This window comes from Ornithorhynchus anatinus, chromosome 12, assembly GCF_004115215.2.
Source record: "Ornithorhynchus anatinus isolate Pmale09 chromosome 12, mOrnAna1.pri.v4, whole genome shotgun sequence".
In the NCBI taxonomy this organism is placed as follows: Eukaryota; Metazoa; Chordata; class Mammalia; order Monotremata; family Ornithorhynchidae; genus Ornithorhynchus; species Ornithorhynchus anatinus.
Genome location: NC_041739.1, coordinates 40,733,456 through 40,756,969, shown reverse-complemented (window position 1 = coordinate 40,756,969; position 23,514 = coordinate 40,733,456). Strand labels below are relative to the sequence as shown.

Sequence of the window (23,514 nt, the reverse complement as noted above, 5' to 3'; positions counted from 1 at the left end):
GCCCAAGCCCTTTATAGGGAAGCAACATGGCTTAGTGGAAAGAGCACGGGCTTGGGAGTCAGAGATCATGCGTTCTAATCCCTGCTCTGCCAATTATCAGACTTTAGGCAAGTCACTTAAGTTTTCTGTGCCTCAGTTACCTCATCCATAAAATGGGGGTTAGGTCTGTGAGCCCTATGTGGGACAACCTGATTACCTTGAATCTACTCCAGTGCTTAGAACAGTGCTTGGCACATAGAAAGCACTTAACAAATGCCATCATTATTATTATCCTCTGACTCCTGGGCTTGTGTTTCTCCAGTGTTGGGTCTCAAGGGTCTAAACTGACCAGTCCTGAAACCTTGAGGTATCACACTGAAATGGATGCAGAGAGTTTGGGTCTTAGGAAATATCCAGTTCCTTTCCTCTTAGGGTGTAACCTTCAAAAATAATAATAATAATAATGGTGTGTGTTAAGCACTTACTGTGTGCCAGGCACTGTATTAAGCTCTGGGATGTATACAAGAAAATCAGGTTGGACACAGTCCATTTCCCAAATGGGGCTCACAGTCTTAATCCCCATTTTACAGATGAGGTAACTGAGGCACAGGGAAGTTAAGTGACTTGCCCAAGGCCACACAGCAGACAAGTGGCGGAGCAGGGATTAGAACCCATGACCTTCTGACTCCCAGGCCGGTGCTCTATCCACTACTCCACGCTCATTTTTTTTCCTTATTTAGCAGTGCTGGATTGGAAATTTGTTCTTTTTTATTAGCAACTATTTGCTGGGCTGTGAAAATGTTGTTTTATCTCAATAAAAACACTTAAATAAAGTTGGTATTTGTTCAGCGCTTGCTATGTGCAGAGCACTGTTCTAAGCGCAGGAGTAGATACAGGGTAATCAGGTTGTCCCATGTGAGGCTCACAGTTAATCCCCATTTTATAGATGAGGGAACTGAGACACAGAGAAGTTAACTTACTGTGTGCAGAGCACTGTACTAAACTCTTGAGACAGTCAGTACATTAGAGTTGGTGGAGAGGACCTTACAATCTAGTTAGGGAGACAGACCTTAAAAGAAATTCCAGTTAGGGGCAGCCACGGAGTTTAAGGATGTGTACACAAGTGTTATGGGGGGTGTGGTGAGTGTCCAAGTAGACCCAAGAACATCGAGGACAAAGTTGGAATGGAGAATACTGGAAAGCAGCCTGTTGGTGAGTGGACTGCTGTCATATGGGCATTCTTGGTGGGCTCAGACCACCCCTCTTTCCGATGTTTTTATTGAGAATTTTGTGGAAATTTTATCAGTAATCTAGAGCACTGGGAATATATTGTCAACTCTGAATCGGAAGTCACAGGGTGGTGGATTTTCTGTCCTCTCACGCTTCAGAATTCACCACTGGTGTAGTCTCTGCAGAATGTGCCCACGTGGGAAGAGAAGCATCTGCTTCATTTGGCCTTCCTTTGATAAAACTACTTAGTACCACACCTCAGATTCCGCTGCCCATACCTGGGCTTTCTTATTTTATTTGATTTCATTTTAGGGTGTTAAGCACTTACTATGTGTCAAGCACTGTTCAAAGCACAGGGGTAGGTTTGTTCATTTATACTTCAGCAAAGTGAAGTATGAACTAGAATTGGGAGACAGGACAGAGAGGTCCACGAGGTAGCAAACTGGAGTACTCAAGGCGAGATAGGGTAAGTGCTTGTATCAGTTTAGCAGCACTTTGGGTGGAGAGGAAAGGGTGCATTTTAATGATGTTGCGAAGATAGAACTGACAGGCTATGGTGACAGATTCAGTATGTGGGATGAATGAGAGCGATGAGTCCGAGATAAATGCCAGAGTTACCTGGGGGGTTGTGATACAGGGAGGATTGTAATATCTACAATAATGAGAAAGTCAAGGGAGGATAGGGTGCGTGTAGAAAGAGGACAGATACTGGTTTGGACGTGTTAAATTTGGGATGTCCAAGTAGAGACGTCCCGGAGACGGGAGGAAATGTGAGCTTTTAGAGAGGAACGAGGTTGGGCCTGGAAAAGTAAATTTGGGAAATATCCATGTAGAGTTGATAGTTAAAACCATGGGAGCAAATGAGTTCTCCAAGGGAATGAGTATAGATGGGGACCCGGAATGGAGCCTTAAGGGACTCCCACATTTAGAAGGAGGGAGGCAGGGAGACAGAGGAGGATCCAGTGAAAGACACGGAGAAGGAGTGGCCAGAGAGGTAGGAGGAGAACCAGGAATAGATGGTGTCAGTGAAGCCAAGGTTAGATAGTAATTCCAGGAGAAGGGACTGGTCCACAATTTTGAAGGCAGCTGAAAGGTCAAGGAGGATAAGGTTGGAATAGAGGTACTGTTGGATTTGGCCAGAAGGAGGTCACTAGTGACCCTAAAGACGGCAGTTTCTGTGGAGAGGAGGGGGCAGACTCAGATTGCAAGGGATCAAGGGGAGAATTGGAGGAGAGGAAGTGGAGGCAGCAACCTGCTCGAAGAGTTTGGAAAGGAGTGGTAAGAGGGAGATGGGCCGAGGTGTCGAGGGAGAGTTTTTTAGGATAGGGGATTCATGAGCATGATTGAAAGCCGAGGGGAAGGAATCATTGGAAAAGGAGCTGTTGAAGATGGCGGTCAAAGAAGGGAGTGGGCCAGGGGCGATGTTTTGATAAAGTGCTAAGCAGGTGAGGAGGATGTGGTAGGATAGGGGAGTTTCAGAGTTGGTGACCTTCGAGATTATACAGTGACTGGAGAATACTAGTATGTCCAAGTTGGTGAGTGGATGAGGTGGAATGGAGCAGGAGGTTCTTTGGAGTTGAGCATCTAGACGAAGCGGGCTGAGGAAAGGTCCTCGGGAAACTCCATAAGGATATCGGAGTCCCTGAGGACCAGCATAGGGACAGAGAGGGAGAGGAGCAGAGGGTGGGACCATGAGGAATGTGAGAAATGTTATTACTGTATAAAGAATAATCAGCATTACCATATTAGAAGATCTCTTTTCGTAGCATTTATCACCCAGAAAAAAATTTTCCTTTTAAATCCTGACTTGGCTATGAGAAATATGAGAAATATGAAAATGGGAGTCTAAATTTTCTAAGTCCTCTGTAAAAGTGGCCACTGTTCAAAGCAGGAGTAAGAGTTAGTGGTTGCTGAGAGGGAGGAAACAGACAAGTCTTAGATACTTAGGTACTGGCCAGATATTTCACTTCTTTCGTCAGTTCTCTAAGGGCCTAGTAAAGTGCCCTCCACTCAGTAGGTGGTCACTCACTACTCTGGACAGTGATGGTGGTGATGATGGCGAGGATGATAATTTGAAAGGAGTCAGGGGTTAAGTTGTGGGGGATCTGTTGGGAGTTCTTTATTTAGAGGAGGAGGGAGATAGACACTGAGGAGGAATTGATATAATTTGGTAGCAGAAACTGAAGTGCATGCCTGGAAGAGTTTTATCTTGGGACTGCAACAGAGCCGAGGAAGGGAAGGTGTTTAATTTTCGGCCTCTCTTCCGTGGGGTCCAGTAGGGGTATGGCAGAGACAACATTGAATCTGGACTCGGAGGGGTGGTGTGGCATTGTCCGCTCACCTCACTTCCTCGCTCAGAACTTGGCCTCCGTTCAGTCTGTCCTTAGCGTTTACCTTCCCCAACGGTCTGTTCCCTCAACTGGACTGGAGTGTCACGTTCCCCGCTAGGTGATGAGAGAGACCAGCAGCACCCGCTAGATAATAATATGAATGATGATGGTATTTGTTAAGTGCTTACTATGTGCCAAGCACTGTTCTGAGCACTGGGGGAGATACAAGGGAGTCAGATTGTCCCACGTGGGGATCCCAGTCTCAATCCCCATTTTACGGATGAGGTAACTGAGGCGCAGTGGAGTGAAGTGACTTGCCCAAAGTCACAAAGCTGACAAGGGGCGGAACTGGGATTAGAACCCACGACCTCTGACTTCCAAGCCCATGCTCTTGCCACTAAACCACGCTGCTTCTCAATAATAACAACTGTGGTATTTGTTAAGCACGTGCTACATGTCAGGCCATGTACTAAGCGCTAGAGTGGATACGAGCAAATTGGGTTGGACGCAGTCCCTGTCCCAAATGGGGCTCACTGTCTCAACCCCCGTTTTACAGATGAAGTAACTGAGGCCCAGAGAAGTTAAGTGATTGACTCAAGGTCACATAGCGGACAAGCGGAAGAACTGGGATTAGAACCCATGATCTTCTGACTCCCAGGCCCGGGTTCTTTCCACTAAGCCATGATGTGAGAGTCCAGCAGTGCTGTTTAAAGAGGGGAGCAGGAACCAACGACTTCTCCTTTCCTACGGAACCCGGAACCGAGTTTCCTTTTATGCCCCCGCCAGGTTTGCACCCTCACCAGGGAAGAAAATCGCCAAGTGGGCGGGTCACCTGAGGACGAACAGCTCCACGTGCTGCCGTTGTACAAAGTGTCTAGCGTGGATGAGTTCGGAAGCGCAGAGGCTCAGGAGGAGAAGAAGAGGAACGGGGCCATCCAGGTACTCAGCTCCTTCCGGCGGAAGGTGCGCATGCTGGCAGAGCCGGTCAAGACGTGCCGTCAGAGGAAACTGGAAGCCAAGAAAGCAGCGGCCGAGAAGCTCTCCTCCCTGGAGAACAGCGCGAATAAGAACGAAAAGGAGAAGTCGGCCGCGGCTCGCCACAAGCAGGCCAGTTCGGAGGCCGCAAACCACGCTAAGCAGTTGGCAGGTAAAGCCCGAGGATTCCTGGGGGATGGGGCCACTGTCCTGCATCGTCCTGCTGGCGGTCGGGCAGCATCAGTGTCTGAGCCGGGCTCACCCAGTCGCTCCCAAGATGGTGCCCCTCCTGCATTCCCATGTGTGTGAGAGATCCTTTTCTTTTCTTTTCTTTTTTTAAAATAATACTTTACTATATGTCAAGCACTGTTCTAAGTGCTGGTAATTAGGTCAGGGGCAGTCCCTGTCCCACACGGGGACCGTGGTGACAGTAGGACGAAGGACAGGTATCCCCACTTGACAATTGAACAAACTGAGGGACAGAGAAATGAAGCGACGTGGCCAAGGTCACACAGCAAGCAGTCGGCCAAGCCAGGATTAGAACCCAGGTCCTTCTGACTCCCGGGCCGCCTCCACTAGACCGTGCTGGTTCTCAGAGACGTGCAAACTCATGGATGTAGTCTCACCATCCCCCGCAGGCTCTCTGAAACACAGGACCGGCCACACTATCAAGGCTGTTTATTAACCGCTGAGTTAGATGCAGAATGTTCAGATGGGACACAGTCCCTGCCCTACAAAGGTCTCAAAGTCTCAGAAGGAGGGAGAACAGGGTCTTATCTCCATTCTATGGATGAGGAAACTGAGACGCAGAGAAGTTAAGTGATCTGCCTAAGGCCACGCACCTGGGAGTCAGAGGACCTCGGTTCTAATCCCAGCTCTGTCAATTGCTCTGCCAGGTGCTTGCTGTGTCACCTTGGGCAAGTCACTTAATTTCTTTGTGCCTCAGTTTCCTCAGCTCTAAAATGGGGATTCAATACCCGTTCTCCTTTCTACTTAAGACTGTGAGCCCCCACGTAGAACAGGGATTGTGTCCAGTCTAGTTAACTTGTACTTACCCCAGTGGTTAGAACAGTGTTTGACACATAGTAAGCGCTTCACAAGTACGTAAAGCAACCAACAGGCAGCTAGCATTTGTTGGATTGCTATACCTTTCTCCCCAAGAACACAAAGTTTTCCCACGTCCTGCCTTATCCCCACAACATCCCTTTAAAACAGGGAACTGGAGGTCTAACTGCCCTGTTTCACGTATGAAGAAACTGAGGCATGGTGCATTTTATTCCCGTTAAGATCCAATAGATCTAGACCTAGAACTCAGACTTTCCCATTCCCAGCCCCTACTGCCTCACCTATTGTCATGGATATCCTTGGTGGGGAGTGTCTGTGTGTTAGACACGCTCCGCTCCTCTGCCGCTCACCTCCTCACCAATCCCCGTTCTCACCTATCCCACTGTCGACCTCTGGACCACGTCCTACCGCTGTCCTGGAATGCCCTCCTTCCTCACCTCTGCCAAACTAATTCTCTTCCCCTCTTCAAAGCCCTACTGAGAGCTCACCTCCTCCAAGAGGCCTTCCCAGACTGAGCTTCCCCTTTTCCCTCTGCTCCCTCTGCTCCCTCTCTGCTCCCCCTTCACCTCCCCTCAGCTAAGCCCCCTTTCCCCCCTTTCCCTCTGCTCTTCCCCCTCTCCCTTCCCCTCAGCACTGTGCTCATTTGTATATATTTTTATTACCCTACTTATTTTGTTAATGAGTTGTACATCCCCTTGATTCTATTTATCATGATTAACTTGTCTTGTTTTTGTCCGTCTGTCTCCCCCGATTAGACTGTAAGCCCATCAATGGGCAGGGATTGTCTCTATCTGTTGCCGAGTTGTACATTCCAAGTGCTTAGTACAGTGCTCGGCACATAGTAAGCACTCAATAAATACTGTTGAATGAATGAATGAATGAATGTCTAGGGTGGAGGCATGGGACTCCTTATGACCATCATTATCATTATTATTATTATTATTTTCATTATCATTATAATTATGGTACTTGTTTAGCGGTATGTGCCAGTTGCTAGTCTAAGCACTGGGGTAGATACAGGTTAATCAGGTTGGACACAGTTCCTGTCCCACAAGGGGCTCACACTCTTAATCCTCATTTTACAAATGAGGTAATTGAGTCCCAGAGAAATAAAGTGACTTTGCCCAGGTCATACAGCAGCCAAGTGGCAGAGCCGGGATTAGAACCCAGGTCCTTCTGAGTCCCGGGCCCGGGCTCTAATAATGTTGGTATTTGTTAAGCGCTTACTATGTGCAGAGCACTGTTCTAAGCGCTGGGGTAGACACAGGGGAATCAGGTTGTCCCACGTGGGGCTCACAGTTTTCATCCCCATTTTACAGATGAGGGAACTGAGGCACAGAGAAGTTAAGTGACTTGCCCACAGTCACACAGCTGACAAGTGGCAGAGCTGGGATTCGAACTCATCACCTCTGACTCCAAAGCCCAGGCTCTTTCCACTGAGCCACGCTGCTCTATCGACTTAGCCACGCTGCTTCTCCTATGCTTCATGCAGGCAAGCCAGCTCAAATTCTGCCTTTGGGCACCCATTTTCCCAATTTATTTGCAAAACTAATTGCATTCAAACTGTGAGGCCTGGAGTGAAAGCAGCTAAAAGTTGGTCGGAACAGCAGCACTTATTCAAAAGTAGGTGGGTGGGGAGATTTAATAATAGTGAATTGATCTATTTGGATGCCGAATACCACAGTTATTATTATTATTGTTAATATTATTCTCTGTACCTCGGTTACCTCATCTGTAAAATGGGGATTAAGACTGCGAACCCCATATGGGACGTGGACTGTGTCCAATCTGATATACTTGTATCTACCCCAATGCTTCGTACAGTGCCTGGTACGAATTAAGTGCTTAACAAATACCATTACAATAAAATGTATTTCATAATCCAGGCTAAAGTAGACAATGTGTAAAATGTCAAAAAAGCAACTGAAGTCAGATAGAGGGCAGTCACTGAACTGGTCCATCAAAACCTAGTTATCTGACCAACTTGGAGGAATTGTACTGAAAGGACTCCAAGTTGAATCCATGTGTAAACTGAAGGTTGATCCCCCAAAAGAGCCCAGTGGGAGTGCCCTGATGCCAGGGTTCAGATCCCAACCCCAGTCCTGCTTAACACCTCATTCTTTTCTCCTCCCTCTCCTCCCCTCTCTTCCTTCCCTATCTCTCATCCCCCACTCAAGTCTTCCCTGCCATTTGCCAGTTAACCTGTTTTTGTCTGTAACCGCTAACCACTTCTCTTCTTCTTTCTCCTTTCTTCTCTTCCCCAATGCAGAAGTCCCTGACAGTTGAGGAGAGCTAAGAGGTTTTAGGAGGAAAGGGGAGAGGGGAAAGAGGAAAGGGGAAAAAATGGATGCGGGAGACAATATGATGTGAGAGGAGAAAGGAGACAGGTTGTCCTTTTTCTGGTTGGAAAATACAAGGGGTTTAAATTAGTGGAAGAAATGAAAACAAGATGTTAACTGGGCAGGGCTCAGGGAGTGAGCGTGGGGGCTCAGCTCAAGCGGGCCGAGGGAGAGAAGATGGAAAACAGACACAAAAGAGAGGCGGGGAAGTGAACTCCAGCTTCGGAAAAGGACTCCATATAAACCTGAAAACAGTTCTGATCTCACTAGCTGGGAGCTGCTAAGAAAGTAGCGACGACAAACCATCAGGGTCCTCAGCAATTGGTCGGCTTTTGCAAACGAACATTGAACCGCCATTTTCAAAAGCTCACTCTTTAGAAGGTTCCTTCTCCACTGCCTTCAAACATGCTCACGTCCGCCCTGTTCTAAAACACTCTCTGGACCCACTGCACCCTACAGCTCTCCAGCTATCATCCCATCACCCTTCCCCAAGTCCTACCCAAACTCTACAATCCACCTTTTACCTTCTTCACTCTACTGAGGCTACTGTCTCCCAGGTCACCAATGACCTCTTCTTAGCCAAGTCTAGTGGACTCTCCCCTAACCCTACTGGACCTCTCAGTCGCCTCTGACACTGGGGACCACCTCGTTTTTCTGAATACACAGTGTAACCTTGCTTTTACTAAGCACGATTCCCCTCTGGTTCTCTTCTTCCCTCTCTGTTGTGTGTCCTCTAAACTTCTCAATTTACACTCCATTGGGAAGCTGTTTTGCGCCCCTGGCTTCAACTGCCATAGAGGTGTGCAGCTGTCTTCCAAAGCTGCCTTGCTAGTATTTGTAAGCTTTTTGAAGCCAGGGAACATGCCTACCAACTCTTTTGGAGTGTATACTAGCAAGCTCTTAGTACAGTGCTCTGCAAACAGTAAGCACCCATTGATTGATAGCTCTGACCTCTCTGTCTCTCTTTCTCTCTCTGTGAAATCTCACATTTCCTCTTCCCTCCCCAGTGGCTCTACCTGAATGCTAAACCTCCATCTCAATTTCATTATGTCCAAAACCTAACTACTCCTCTCCCTCCCAAGCCCTCTCCTCCACTTAGCTTTCCCCTCATAGTTGATAATGCTAACATCCTCCCTGTCCATAATCTTGGATTTCTCCATTGAAAGAGCCCCCATATTTAAACTATTATCAAATCCTGTCAATTTTTCCTCTGCAACATCTCCAGGATCTCCCCCTCCCTCTTCATCTTATTAGCCACCATCCTGATCCAGGCACCTGTCGTATCATGGCTGGACCACTGCCTCAGCCTCCTGGTCTCATCTTCTGCTTCCAAACTTGCCCTTTTCTTGTTCATGTTTCACTCTGCTGCCCAGATCAGCGTTCCAAAATGTTGTGCTTCCCAAACTTACCCCCTCCTCATAAACCTCCATTGGTTATCGTTTTCTCCTCTCATAGAGCAGAAATTCTAAACTGCTATTTTTAGCCAGTCAGTCAATCAATGGTATTTATTGAGCACTTACTATGTGCAGAGCACTGTACTAAGCACTTGGGAGAGTATTATATAACAAAATTAGCAGATGTGTTCCCTTTCCCTAATAAGCTTATCGTTTAGAAGAGGAGTCAGACAGGCTCTTGACGAACTCTTTCCTTCTTGCGTATTTCATCCTTGTCTCCCGCTACACTCCGTCTCATAGTCTTAGCTCCTCCAAAGCTAACCTACTCACTGTGTCTCATTCTCAGCTCTCCCATGACCTTCCCCCTGCCTGAGACTCCACCCCTCTTCAAATCTGACAGACCAAAGCACCCCCGAAACCATGGCTCCTCTAAGAAGCCTTTCCCAATTAATTTCTACTTATCCCCAGACTCTATCCCACTAACTTCTACCTCAGGACTTCTCATAATGTACATACTTACATACCCTGTTACTTCTGCACTAAATCAGGTAAATGGCCCTTTTTCCCCTTTCTTCCCAACTGTAAATTATTTTGGGGCCTAGCTCCCCCTCTAGAATGTGAGCTCCTTGAGGCCAGGGATTCTGGTTACTGACTCTCTAGTGCTCTCCCAGTGCTTTATAGACTGTCCTACAGTCAGTCAGTTGTATGTATTGAGTGCTTATTGCATGCAGAGCACTGTACTAAGTGCTTAGGAGAGTGCAGTATAACAGAATAACAGACATGCTCCCTGCCCACAACGAGCTTACAGTCTTGAGGGGGAGACAGATATTAATATAAATAAATAAATTTACAGATATGTACATAACTCCTCCGGGGCCGGGAAGGGGGCGATGAGTAAAGTGTGCAAATCAGAGCAATACAGAAGGGAGTTGAAGAAAAGGAAAAAAGAGCTTAGGGAAGGCCTCTTGGAAGAGCTGTGCCTTCATTGAGGCTTTGATATGGAGGAGAGTAATTATCTGTTGGATATGAGGAGGGAGGGAGGGTGTTCCAGTACAGAGGCAGGATGTGGGTGAGGCGTTGGTATTAGAGGAGCGAAGTTTGCGGGCTGGCTTTTAGTAGGAGAACAGGAAGGTGAGGTAGGAGGGGGCAAGGTGATTGAGGGCTATAAAGCCAATGGTGAGGAGTTTCTGTGTGATGTGGAGGTGGATGTGCAACCACTGGAGTTTCTTGAATGAGGACATATGGCCTGAACATTTTTGTAGAAAATGATCCAGGCAGCGGAGAGAAGTATGGACTGGAGTGGGGAGAAACAGGAGGCAGGGACGTCAGCAAGGAGGCTGATACAGTAATCAAGGTGGGATAGGATGAGTGATTGGATTCACATGGAAGCAGTTTGGATGGAGAGGAAAGGGCGGGTTTTAGCGATACCACAGAGGTTAAACCTACAAGACTGTGATGGATTGAATATGTGGGTTAAATGAGAGAGAGGAGTCAATAAGCCAAGGTTATGAGCTCGTGAGACAGGAAGGATGGTGGTGCCATCTACAGTGATGGGAAAGTGTGGAGGGACAGGATTTGGGTGGGAAGATAAGAAGTTCTGTTTTAAACATGTTAAGTTTGAGGTGATGGGAGGACATCCAAGTAGAGATGACTTGAAGGCAGAAGGAAACGTGAGCCTGCAGAGAGGGAAAGATCAGGGCTGGAGATGTAGATTTGAGTATCATCCACATACAGGTGGTAGTTGAAGCCTTGGGAGCTTCAATGGTGAGTTCAGTGGTGAGTTCAAAGACCCTCACCAGTGAGTTGTCCAAGGGAGTGAGTGTAGATGGAGAATAGAAGGTGGCCCAGAACTGAACCTTGAAGGACCCCCATAGTTAAGGGGTGGGAGGCAGAGGAGGAGCCCATGAAGGAGACTGAGAATGAGCAGCCAGAGAGATGAGGAGAACCAGGAGGGGATGGTGTCAGTGAAACCGAGGTTGGACAGTGTTTCCAGGAGAAGGGGGTGGTCAGTGTCAAAGGCAGCTGAGAGATGGAGGAGGATTAGGATGGAGTAGAGGCCGTTAGTTTTGGCAAAAAGATCATTGGTTACCTTTGGGAAGGCGGTTTCTGTGGAGTGAGGGGAGTGATCAGAGTAGGCACTGGGTAAATGTTGTTGATTGTTTTTAGTAGTGACAGTATTTATTAAGCACTTTACTTTGTGCAGATTACTGTTCTAAGCACAGGAAAAGTATTCAGAGGTGAGAATAGGCATGATCTCAGGCTTTCAGGTGGCTCAAAAACAAAGGGCTCACTAAATTTACATCTGTTGCTCAGTTTTCCTGGTTCTAATTGTTAAATTCATTCATTCAATCGTATTTATTGAGTCCTTTCTGTGTGCAGAGCACTGTACTAAGCCCTTGGGAAGTACAAATCAGCAACAAATAGAGACAGTCCCTATCCAGCAGTGGGCTCACAGTCTAGCAAGGGGGAGGCAGACAACAAAACAAAACAGGTACAAGTAAATAGGCATCAGTAGCATCAATAGAAATAAATGGAAGTAGAGATATATAGACATCATTAATAAAATAAATAGAATAATAAATATATACATATATCCACAAGTGATGTGGGGCGGAGAAGGGGGTAGAGCACAGGGAGGGAGTCAGGGCGGTGGGGTGGGGAGGAAGAGCAGAGGAAAAGGAGGGCTCAGTCTAGGAAGGCCTCCTGGAGGAGGTGAGCTTTCAGTAGGACTTTGAAGGGGGGAAGTGTGCTAGTTTGGAGGATGTGAGGAGGGAGGGCGTTCCAGGCCAGAAGTAGGATGTGGGCCAGGGGTCAACGGCGGGTCAGGCGAGGTCGAGGCACAGCGTGAAGGTTAGCAGCAGCAGAGGAGCAGAGTCTGCACGCTTGGCTGTAGGAGGAGAGAAGGGAGGTGCGGTACGAGGGGCAAGGTGCTGGAGAGCTTTGAAGCCAATTTGAGGAGATTTTGCTTGATACGAAGGTTGATAGGCAACCACTGGAGATTTTTGAGGAGTGGGGGTGACATACGCAGAGCATTTCTGTTCAGTCTGTTGTAATGCCTCATGCCTTCCCTTGAATGAACTGTCATGCAGTTTAATTGTCATCTTTATTTCCTATTCACTGGGCATTGACCATTGATTAACATAGCTATTTGAAAATGCCCTGCGTACGTCGGCTGGTACATCACAAGAAGTTGCCACGTACAGGGCTGGTCCATCACGTTAAATCCTCACGCACAGGGCTGGTCTCTCATGAGAAACCCCCGCATACGGGGCTTGTCTCCTGTGAGAAGCCCCGCGTTACAGGGCTTGTCCGTCACGAGAAGCCCCCTCGCACAGGGCTGGTTCATCATGAGATGCCCCCGCTTACGGGTCTGTTACGTGTGAAGCCCCTGCGTGCTGGCCTGGTCCATCACGAGAAATCCCCACGTACAGGACTGGTCCGTCCTGAGGAGTCCCCGTGTACAAGAAGGGAATAAGGTCTAGGACGGAACATAGACACCCATTTAGGATTTTATCTGGATTCACCATCCGATACTCACGTTTATCTCTTTGTTTCTTTCCCCAGACCTCTTGCGATTGTCAGGACCACCAACGCAACAACAACCACAACAGCAGCAGCCGCGTCCTCTGACTACCAACCCTCAGTCCAATCCTATCAACTCGTTCCCGGGCCCGGTCCCGAATAATCTGTACATGAGACTGCCTAATCCAGTTAGCCCGTACTCCAGCTCTCCGCACCCTTCAGATCCTTACAGAGGGTCAAGCCCCATGAACCTCTACCCACCTTCATCCCAGCCCACGGCATCTTATTTGAATTCTTCCAACCCCATGAATCCATATCCTGGGCCTCTGAATCAGAGTAACCAATATCCCTCCTACCAATGCAACGGAAACGTGCCAGTGGAGACTTGCCCCCCATACTTGGGATCCTTCCCTTCGCAGCCTCAGCCCATGGATTTATACAGGTATCAGAGCCAAGATCCTCTGTCTAAGCTCAGTCTCCCCCCCATCCACACACTATACCAGCAGAGGTTTGGGAATAGCCAGAGCTTTGGCCCCAAGTACTTGAATTATGGAAACCCAAATATGCAGGTCGATGCTTTCAGCAGCTGTACCATTAGACCAAATGTTCATCACATCGGGTCGTTTCCCCCCTACCCCGCCCACGAGGCTGACGGCCACTTCGTGGAAGCCGCCTCTAGGCTCCCGTCATCCAACCCGAGCAACCCAAGCTTAGAGTACCCCTCCATCCACAAGAATGGCGACCACCTCCCGTCATCCCATCTCACTCACGACTACCCCCAGGTCCCCGGCACGTTCAGTACCCTCCCTCACCCCCTACACCTCCAGAACAAAGGGAACGAGATGATGGCGCACGCAGCCAACGGCTTGTCTAAGGTGCTTCCGGGTCGTCCCCATGAGGGGCTTCCTGCTCAAGCCCAGGGGGGCTTGCCCAAGCCGAGCGACATTCCCCACCAGGATAGGCCGCTCCTGGCCCCGGTCCCAGAGGACAACGACGACATCTGGTCAGACAGCGAGCACAGCTTTCTCGATCCCGATATCGGCGGGGTGGCTGTGGCCCCAACCCACGGGTCCATTCTCATCGAGTGTGCCAAGCGCGAGCTCCACGCCACCACCCCCTTGAAGAACCCCAACCGCAACCACCCCACCAGGATCTCGCTCGTCTTCTACCAGCACAAGAGCATGAACGAGCCAAAGCATGGCCTGGCTCTGTGGGAGGCCAAGATGGCGGAGAAGGCCCGCGAGAAAGAGGAGGAATGTGAGAAGTACGGTCCGGACTACGTGCCTCAGAAAACCCATGGCAAAAAAGCCAAGCGGGAACCCGTGGAGCCCCACGAACCTTCGGAGCCCACTTACCTGAGGTTCATCAAGGCTCTCGCGCAAAGGACGATGTCCGTCACCACCACCTCCACAGTAACCACATCTCCGTATGCCTTTACGCGGGTCACGGGGCCTTACAACAGATACATATAGCATCACGCACCGCTTGTTGGTTACCTCATTTTAGACCACCACAACCAACTCGTTCACGGGGGAGTCCTTGTTCAGGTGTAAGGCGAGGGGCGGGGGTGGGGGTGGGACGTGCCGGTGCGGGTACGGTATTTTTGTTAAACGTGGAGGGGGAAACCTCAGCGCACCAACAAAAGAGGTCATCTTCCCAGCGCACTTAATTTCCACTGACTTGTAAGTGGTCACAGATAGAAGGCGTGCAGGGAACCAGACCAAAACACTCTATGCAAAAAGGAGGTGGGTGGGAGGGTGGGTGGGGGGCGGGGTGGGGAGAGGAAGTGGCCGGGGACGCCGGGGAAGGTCGGAGGTGGAGAGTTCTCTCCACCGTTCACGTCTTGAAACACTGGTTCTATTATTGGCCGAGAGAATCCGTCCACGTAAGTTTTTCCCTTACAGCTCTGCCCATCTGTGACCACTTTTAATGAGAGCGAGTCTGCCTAGTCATGGAACAAGAGTCAAACTAGTACTGTAGTATTACAACAGCAGGAATCTTAAAATACCATCTGGTGCTGACTTATACGATGTACTGAAATACTGGAATTATGGCTTTTTACCATGCAGTTTTTACTGTAATCTTAATCTTAACTTTTATTTATCGAAATAGATACATGTAGAAAATGAATAGACAGCAAAACACTGAATTTGTTTGGATATTCGAAAACCTGGTGCTAAAGAATGGTGTCTTTAACAGTTGAACATTTAATGCCTTTATAACAGTTGAAACGTTTAACCGTGTACTCAGAACCCCTTGAGTTACAGGGGCACACCTTTTCCTTCAAGTTTTTAATCCTCATTTCTTAGAAAGACAGAATTACTTTTTAAAACGTTGCTATTTTACAGAATGGCAGATTTTGACCATCCAGCTAAGTCCTCCATCAGGACAGCACTGGTATTGGGGTGTCGAGAAAAATCTCAACACACTCCCCCCCAACAGACACACACCCCACACACACATTTGTCGACGTGGGTGTTGAAATATTTTCAGTGGTGTTTCAGAAACACTCTGTCTGCCCAAGCTTTGACCATTTGAACAACGCTGAGGTCCTCAGACGTTAAAAAAAAAAAAAGCGTTTTATTTGAAAATACGGAGTGACTTTTGTTTCTTTCCAAAGTCTTTAAGTCTCTTTGGTTTGAGCCATACATCTGCTTGATGGGCAGCGTATCCATTTTTAACCTAGCTGGTTGAAACGAAATGGGGCTTACTGGATTCAAGGGAATGCTTTAGTACACAAACACATGTCTTCTGGTGCTCATCTCACACTGCTATACTGTAAAACAGTTTTATATAATTAATCTACCAAGTTCATTGCTCAAAGGTGTACAGTTTTACAGCAAGGGTTTTCTATGTACCACCCAGGTAACAATTAGCTGCATGCTCTCCCGCCTCTAAAGCTCTAGTTAGCTTAGACCTATGCTATTTTATGGATCTGTGGACTCTTCGAAGAATCGAATGGCTGACTGCTTTTGTGTTGAGAATTCTGTGCATTGTGTATGTCATTTCTCGGTCGGTGTAAGTGTCCCCTGTGCCACGGTGGAAGATTGAGCAGACTGATGCCTCTGCAAAATGAATAAAACAGGGTTAGTTCTGTGTGGTTCTGTTGATGAAATAGAAAAGACAGGCAGCTGGTTTGCTGTGGTGGTTTTAAATCATTAATTTGTATAAAAAAAGAAGCAGAAGAGTTGTATAGTAAATTAAATTGTAAAGAAGACCTTCTTTTTTAATGCTATGCTTTAGTATTTTAGTACTGTAAAAAAATTAAATATAGATATATAGATATATATATATATAGATATATATATTTGGGTTTGGAGCTGAATTTCACATCATGATGGTGCTACTCAGCCTGCTTCAAATATATCATAATGTGTGAGCTAAAAAGTCCATTACAGGTTTGAGTGATGTTCCTACTTGTCATATACCTCAACACTAGCTTGGCAATAGGATATTGAACTGAGAGTGAAAGTTTATAACACGGTGAACCATCATCTTTGTCCAAACGTCTTTTTTTAAAAAAAAAAAAGAAGAAAAACATACCTTTTTCTCAATACTTGATATCACTAGCAAGTATAACTTGAACTTCAGTCTTTTTGTTCTAAAAATTCAGGGATATTTCAGCTCATCTTCTTACACCAACACATCCCCTGTGTTCATGTAATGCTGTTGTAGGTTAATTAATAAATGTCTTCTTTTTTTTTTATTTTCAGGGATTTAACTTTTTTTTTCCTTGTGAATCCCTCCTCTAATTCTACTTGTTTATATGTATTGAGGTAACTTAAACTAATTCTGTAAATCCGGTAGCTCTTTTTACGGAACGAAAAGTATTTAAAGCATTTAGAGAATGTTTTGACTGTTTCAAGCGGGGGGCGGGGGGGAAAGAATATATGAAAGTAGAATGCACTGAGCTCATTAAAGGGAGAATCGTAAGGCAAGGGTTTGGCAAGTGGCCATCCGTTAAGAGTTTCGGAACTCTCTAAACCAGGCGTTTGGGATATTGTCCAAAAAACCGAGGGTACAGACGGTTTGAGGGGCTTCTTCCCTAAAGACACAAACCTCCACCCCTAGAGTGTATGTTGTGCAATATACTGTAGAATTGAGTTTGGTCAAATCAGTTTGGGTCTACTAAGGTTCCAAGTGAATTTTCCGTCGAAGGAAGCCTCCGAGTCCAGTTGGTCCCGTATGTGTCTATCCCAGCCCTTTTTCTTTGAAAGATCCTTAAGCCCGGCAACATTTCAGAAATGTTCGGCTTGGCATCGTGTGTCCATTGGAATATTTCCACGGTTAAAAACCATCCTGGGAGTGACCTAATGGTTACTAGATGAGCACTGTCATTTCAAAGCAAGATTTGCTTCTGTTAGAACCTGTCGCGTCGTCACGTCCTCCATAGTGAATGTGGACCTGACACACCATCCACCGTCATTTGCCAGTCTGCTGGCAAGCAACAGCAGGAAAGCTTAATTGGAGGAACCGATTGTGTTTTGTAAATATCAGAGCTGTAATTTTGGTGTACAGAATCTTGCCTCAGAAAGAAGCAGACCTAAAATTGCTTGTATAGGATGATCGGGTTGACTATAGCCATACTTGAAAATGCTTCTGAGTGGTGTCAACTTTACTTGAATGAATTTGTCATCTTGATTGACGCACAGTGGTGTACAGTTCACTTCTCAAGCTAGTGGTTAACTTGTGTAGGAAATTTTTGCAGTTTGACACTAAGGTAATGAACTTCTGTGTGCATTTTTCTATCTTTACGTTCTACTTTTTTTTTTTTACTTTGGTTTCATTCATTTTCAGGAGATATTTGGTATGTCTATAAAATCTGAGGGTGGTTATAAATACTGTAAGTATTGTAATGTAATGAATGCAGGTTATTTGAAAGCTGTTTATTATTATATCATTCCTGATAACGCTATGTGGGTGTTTTTAATAAAATTTATATTTATTTAATGCACTCGAAGGATGTCGTGCGGAAACTTGTTTCCCGGTCGATGAGGGAGGCCCTTGCCCTTTGGGGAGCAGAGAAGAGGGAAGAAGGGAAAATGCCTTTTTTAAAAAAAAATTTAAGTGGTGTGGGCTAAGCACTTGACTACATGCCAGACATTGCACCAAGTTTTGGGGTAGATACAAGTTACTCAGGTTGGGCATAGCCCGTCTCCTCCACAGAGCTCACCGTCTCAATTCCCACATTACAGGCGAGGTAACTGAGGCACAAAGGAGTGAAGTGTGATTTGCCCGGGGCCACCCGGCAGACAAGTGGGATGGAGCTGGGATTAGAATCCAGGTCCTTCTGACTTCCTGGCCCTTGCTTTATTCACTTTACTTCTCAAATTGCCTTTTGCCCTTCAATTACAGGTGGCCAGGCCTGACCGGCTGCTTTTGTAACTCTCAACCAGGGAGGAGGAGGGTCCTCCTCTGCCTCCCCCCCCCAACTGCGGGAGTCCCCCAGGGCTCAGTTCTGTGTCCCCTTCCATTCTCCATCTACACCCATTCCCCTGGAGAACTTTTTCACCCCCACGGCTTCAACAACCACCTCTACACTGATGACTCCCAAATCTACATCTCCAGCCCTGATCTCTCTCGTTCTCTGCAGTCTCAGCTAACCTCCTGCCTTTAGGACATCTCTACTTGCGTGTCCTGCCTACACCTCAGACTGAGGTGTTCAAAATAGAACTCCTCATCTTCCCCCCGCAAACTCTATCCTCTCCATGACTCTCCCATCACCGTAGACAGCACCACCATCCTTCCTGTCTCACAAGCCCGTAACCTTGGCAATATCCTCCAATCATCTCTCTCATTCGACCCACATATTCAAAATGTCACCAAATCCTGTCATTTCTGCCTTCACTACATCACTAAAATCTGCCCTTTCCTCTTCAAACTCCTACCACGTTGATCCAAGCCTTTATCCTATCCTGCCTTGATTACTCTATCAGCCTCCTTGCTGATTTCCCTGACTCCTGTCTCACCACACCATCTTTCACACTGCTTCCGAGATCATTTTTCTCAAATAAAGTTTGGTCCATATTTTCCCCACTCCTCAAGAACCTCGAGTGGTTGCCCATCTAACTCTGTGTCAACAGAAACTCCTTATCCTTAGCTTTAAAGCACTCAATCACCTTGCCCCCTTCTTTAATAATAATATTGGTATTTGTTAAGCACTTACTATGTTCATTCATTCATTCAATAGTATTTATTGAGCACTTACTATGTGCAGAGCACTGTACTAAGCACTTGGAATGTACAGTTTGGCAACAGATTCATTCTTTCATTCGTTAGTACTTATTGAGCACTTACTATGTGCAGAGCACTGTACTAAGCGCTTGGAATGTACAGTTAGGCAACAGATTCATTCTTTCATTCATTAGTATTTATTGAGCACTTACTATGTGCAGAGCACTGTACTAAGCGCTTGGAATGTACAAATCGGTTAGAGAGACAACTGTAAGACGGGCTTACAGTCTAATCGGGGGAGGCAGACAAAAACAATAGCAATAAATAGAATCCAGGGGATGTACACCTCATTAACAAAATAAATAGGGTAATAAAAATATATGCAAATGAGTGAATGATCACAGTGCTGAGGGGAAGAGAGAGGGGAAGGAGCAGAGAGAGGGGGGAAGGGGAGCTTAGCTGAGGGGAGATGGTGGGGGGGGCCAGAGAGGCAGCAGAGGGAGCAGAGGGTAAAGGGGAAGCACAGTCTGGGAAGGCCTCTTGGAGGAGGTGAGCTCTCAGTAGGACTTTGAAGAGAGGAAGAGAGTTTGGCAGAAATGAGGAGGGAGGGCATTCCAGGACAGCGGGAGGATGTGGCCCAGGGGTCGACGGCGGGATAGGCGAGAATGGGAAACGGTGAGGAGGTGAGCGGCAGAGGAGCAGAGCGTGCAGGGTGGGCAGTAGAGAAGGGAGGAGAGGTAGGAGGGGGCAAGGTGATGGACAGCCTTGAATCCTAGAGTAAGAAGTTTCTGTTTCATGCGGAGGTCGATAGGCAACCACTGGAGGTTTTTAAGAAGGGGAGTGACATGCCCAGAGTGTTTCTGCAGGAAGATGAGCCGGGCAGTGGAATGAAGAATGGAGCGAGGAGAGACAGGAGGAAGGGAGATCAGAGAGAAGGCTGACACAATAATCCAGCCAGGATATTATGAGAGCCTGTACCAGTAAGATAGCTGTTTGGATGGAGAGGAAAGAGCGGATCTTGGTGATATTATAAAGGTGAGATCGACAGGCGATGGTGACTGATTGGATGTGTGGGGTGAATGAGAGAGCTGAGTCAAGGGTGACACCAAGGTTACGGGCTTGAGAGACAGGAAGGATGGTCGTACCATCCACAGTGACAGGGAAGTCAGGAAGAGGACAGAGCTTGGGAGGGAAGATAAGGAGCTCAGTTTTGGACATGGCAGCTCAGTTTGGGACATGTGCCAAGCACTGTTCTAAGCGCTGAGGTAAATTGTAGCACATGGGGCTCAGAGTCTTAATCCCCATTTTACAGATGAGGTAACTGAGGCACAGAGAAGTTAAGTGACTTGCCCAAAGTCACACAGCTGATGAGTTGCAGAGCCAGGATTAGAACCCATGAACTCATGCTCTTTCCACTCAGTCATGCTGCTTGCCTTTCTTACCTCACTGATTCCCTAACACAACCCAGCCCACACACTTCTCTATCGCCAGCTTACTCACTATTCCTTGACCTCTCACCACCGACCTCTCGCCCGTGTCCTGCCTCCGGCCTGGAACTCCCTACCCTTTCATATCTTGCAGACCATCAGACCATCCCCGTCTTCAGAGCCTTATTAAAATCACATGACTTCCCAAAGGCTTTCCCTGCGTCGTCATTTCTCCTACTCCCTCTCCTTCCCTGTCATCCATGAACTTGTATTTGTACCCTTTACTCACCCCATCCTCAGCCCCACAGCACATATGTACATATTGGTAATTCATTTAATTGTCTTCCTCTCTAGCCTTCAAACTCCTTGTAGAGAGGGAATGTATCTACCAAATCAGAGTGTACTTTCCCATGTGCTTTGTGCAGTCCTCTGCACACAGAGAGTGCTCAATAACTATGATTGATTGATTGATCGATGGATTGATTTTTGCCTCCTAGGTCTAGTTCAGCCACTTGCTTCACTGAGTGTCTCCCGGGAGCCAGTGGCTTCTCTAAGTCTCGATTAAAAGCAAGTTGGTCCCAGAGCGGTGAGGGAGCTGAATGAGACCACATTGGCCAGTCAGATTGAACTGCTGAAAAGAAAAGTATTAACGCCAAAGTTTTAATAGGATGTGTGCTGTGTCAGTAATGGAGGGTCTGGCAAGAAAAATATTTAAATTTCGGCTTGGAAATAATAGTAATTATACATATTAAGCGGTTTGGGCACAGCACTGGGGAAGAGTACATAGGTGTGAATTTGACATCTCTGGTCCTCAAGGGGCTCCCAATCTCTGAAGGTAAGTGGGTCGGAGAGGACTGGAAATAGACTCATGGGGTCTCCTCGGCTTCATGGAGGAGAACCAGCATGGATTTCTAAGGAGGCAGTGAGATTCCTCAGTAGGTAAGATGGGCCTGAAATGAGGGTGTGATGGGCATAAGGGCCATTTGGTTGGTTGGTGAATTTCTCTGGACGTCCTCTCAATTCTACCTATCTTTAGAAGAAGGGGCTTGAAGTATGACAGAATAGGGCACCACCTCCCCCTGCCAATCATGTGGTCTGACAGCCTAGTGCCCGTCCTTTGCGTGTGGCCCCGCTGGGCCAAGCAAATGGCCGTAGTGCCTCCCAGTGCCTCCTGTCACTTCAAACTTAATATTTCCAAAACAGTTCCTTATCTTCCCACCCAAACCCTGTCCTCTTCCTGACTTTCCCATCACCGAAGATGGCACCACCATTCTTCCCTTCTCACAAGCCCATAACCTTAGCGTTATCTTTGACTCCACTCTCTCGTTCAACCCTCATAATCAGTCCGTCACCAAATGCCATCCATCACAACCTTCACAACATCTCTAAAATCCACCCTTTCCTCTCCATCCAAACTCCTACCTCATTAATACAATCACTCATCCTATCCCACCTAGATTACTGCATCAGCCTCCTTTCTGACTACCCAACCTACTATCTCGAGTCCATACTTCACACTGCTGCCTGTATTATCTTTCTACAGAAGTGTTCAGGGCTTGTCACCCCCCGCTTCCTCAAAAATCTCCAGTGGTTGCCTATCCACCTCCATATCAAACAAAAACTCACCATTGACTTTAAAGCACTCCATCACCTAGTCGCCTCCTACCTCACCTCGTTTCTCTCCTTCTGCAACCCAGCCTGCACACTTCACTCCTCTGGTGCTAACCTCACTGAGCGTCGATCTCACCTGTCTCGATGCCGCCAATGCCTGCCCACATCTTACCTCGGGCCTCGAACGCCCTCCCTCCTCAAGTCCACCAATTACCCTCTCCCCCTTTCAAGCTGTATTGAAGGCACATCTCCAAGAGGCCTTCCCAGACTAAGCTGCACTTTTCCTCATCTCCCAAAGCAGCGTGGCTCAGTGGAAAGAGCATGGGCTTTGGAGTCAGAGGTCATGGGTTCAAATCCCGGCTCTGCCACTTGTCAGCTGTGTGACTGTGGGCAAGTCACTTAACTTCTCTGTGCCTCAGTTACCTCATCTGTAAAATGGGGATTAAGACTGTGAGCCCCACGTGGGACAACCTGATTCCCCTGTGTCTACCCCAGAGCTTAGAACAGTGCTCTGCACATAGTAAGCGCTTAACAAATACCAACATTATTATTATTATTATTCTGCATCACCCTGACTTTCTCCCTTTGCCCTTCCCCTCCTCCCAGACCTGCAACACATATATCTATAATTGTATTTATTTGTATTGATGTCTTTTTCTCCCCCACCCAACTCTAGACTGTGAGCTTATTGTGAGCAGGGAATGTCACTGTTTTGTTGTACTTTCCCAAGAGCTGATTACAGTGCTTTGCACACAGTAAGCACTTAATAAATTCGATTGAATGAATGAGTGAATGAAAATCCGTACCATTAGCTTTAAAGCACTTAATCAGCTCTTCCCATCCTTCCTCACCTCACTGATTTCCTACTACAGCCCAGCCCGCACTCTGCTCCTCTAGAGCCAGCTTACTCACTGTGCCCCAAAGTCATCTATCTCACTGCTGACCCCTTTCCCACATCCTCCTTTAGCCTGGAACTTCCTTCCCTTCCATATGCACCAGACCACCACTCTTTCCACTTTCAAAGTATTATTAAGATCACATCTCCAAGAGGCCTTCCTCGATTAAGCCTTCCCAGCTCGCTTTCCCTTCTACATCATCTATGCACTTGGATCAGGTCTGAGCTCCCCAAAGTCACCCCCCGCCTCTCCCCTCCCCCCCACCAACCCCCTCCCCTACTTTCCCATCCTTCCCTGCAGTATCCTCAGAGGAGATCTCCTCCCTCCTCGCAAGTGCCACCCCCTCCACCTGCGCCTCGGACCCCATTCCCTCTCACCTTATTAAAACCATCGCCTCTGCCCTCCTACCTTCCTTAACTTCTATTTCTAACCACTCAATCTCCAAGGGCTCCTTCCCCTCTGCCTTCAAACGTGCCCACGTCTCCCCCATCCTAAAAAATCCCGCTCTTGACCCCACTTCCCTCTCCAGTTATCGTCCTATCTCCCTACTACCCTTCCTTTCCAAAATCCTA

At 47.3% G+C, this 23,514-nt stretch overlaps 1 protein-coding gene across 1 annotated transcript in view; it reads left to right on the top strand.

Annotated features, from left to right (window-relative positions):
- The window catches only part of TET2 (tet methylcytosine dioxygenase 2), a 33,644-nt gene extending 19,224 nt beyond the window's left edge, over window positions 1–14,420 (top strand). The window contains exons 8-9 of the mRNA XM_029076973.2: window positions 4,326–4,686; window positions 12,877–14,420. Of these exons, the coding sequence (XP_028932806.1) occupies window positions 4,326–4,686; window positions 12,877–14,306 (1,791 nt within the window). The 3' untranslated portion in view covers window positions 14,307–14,420. The remainder of the gene's footprint in view (window positions 1–4,325; window positions 4,687–12,876) is intronic.
- Window positions 14,421–23,514: the final 9,094 nt, after the last annotated feature.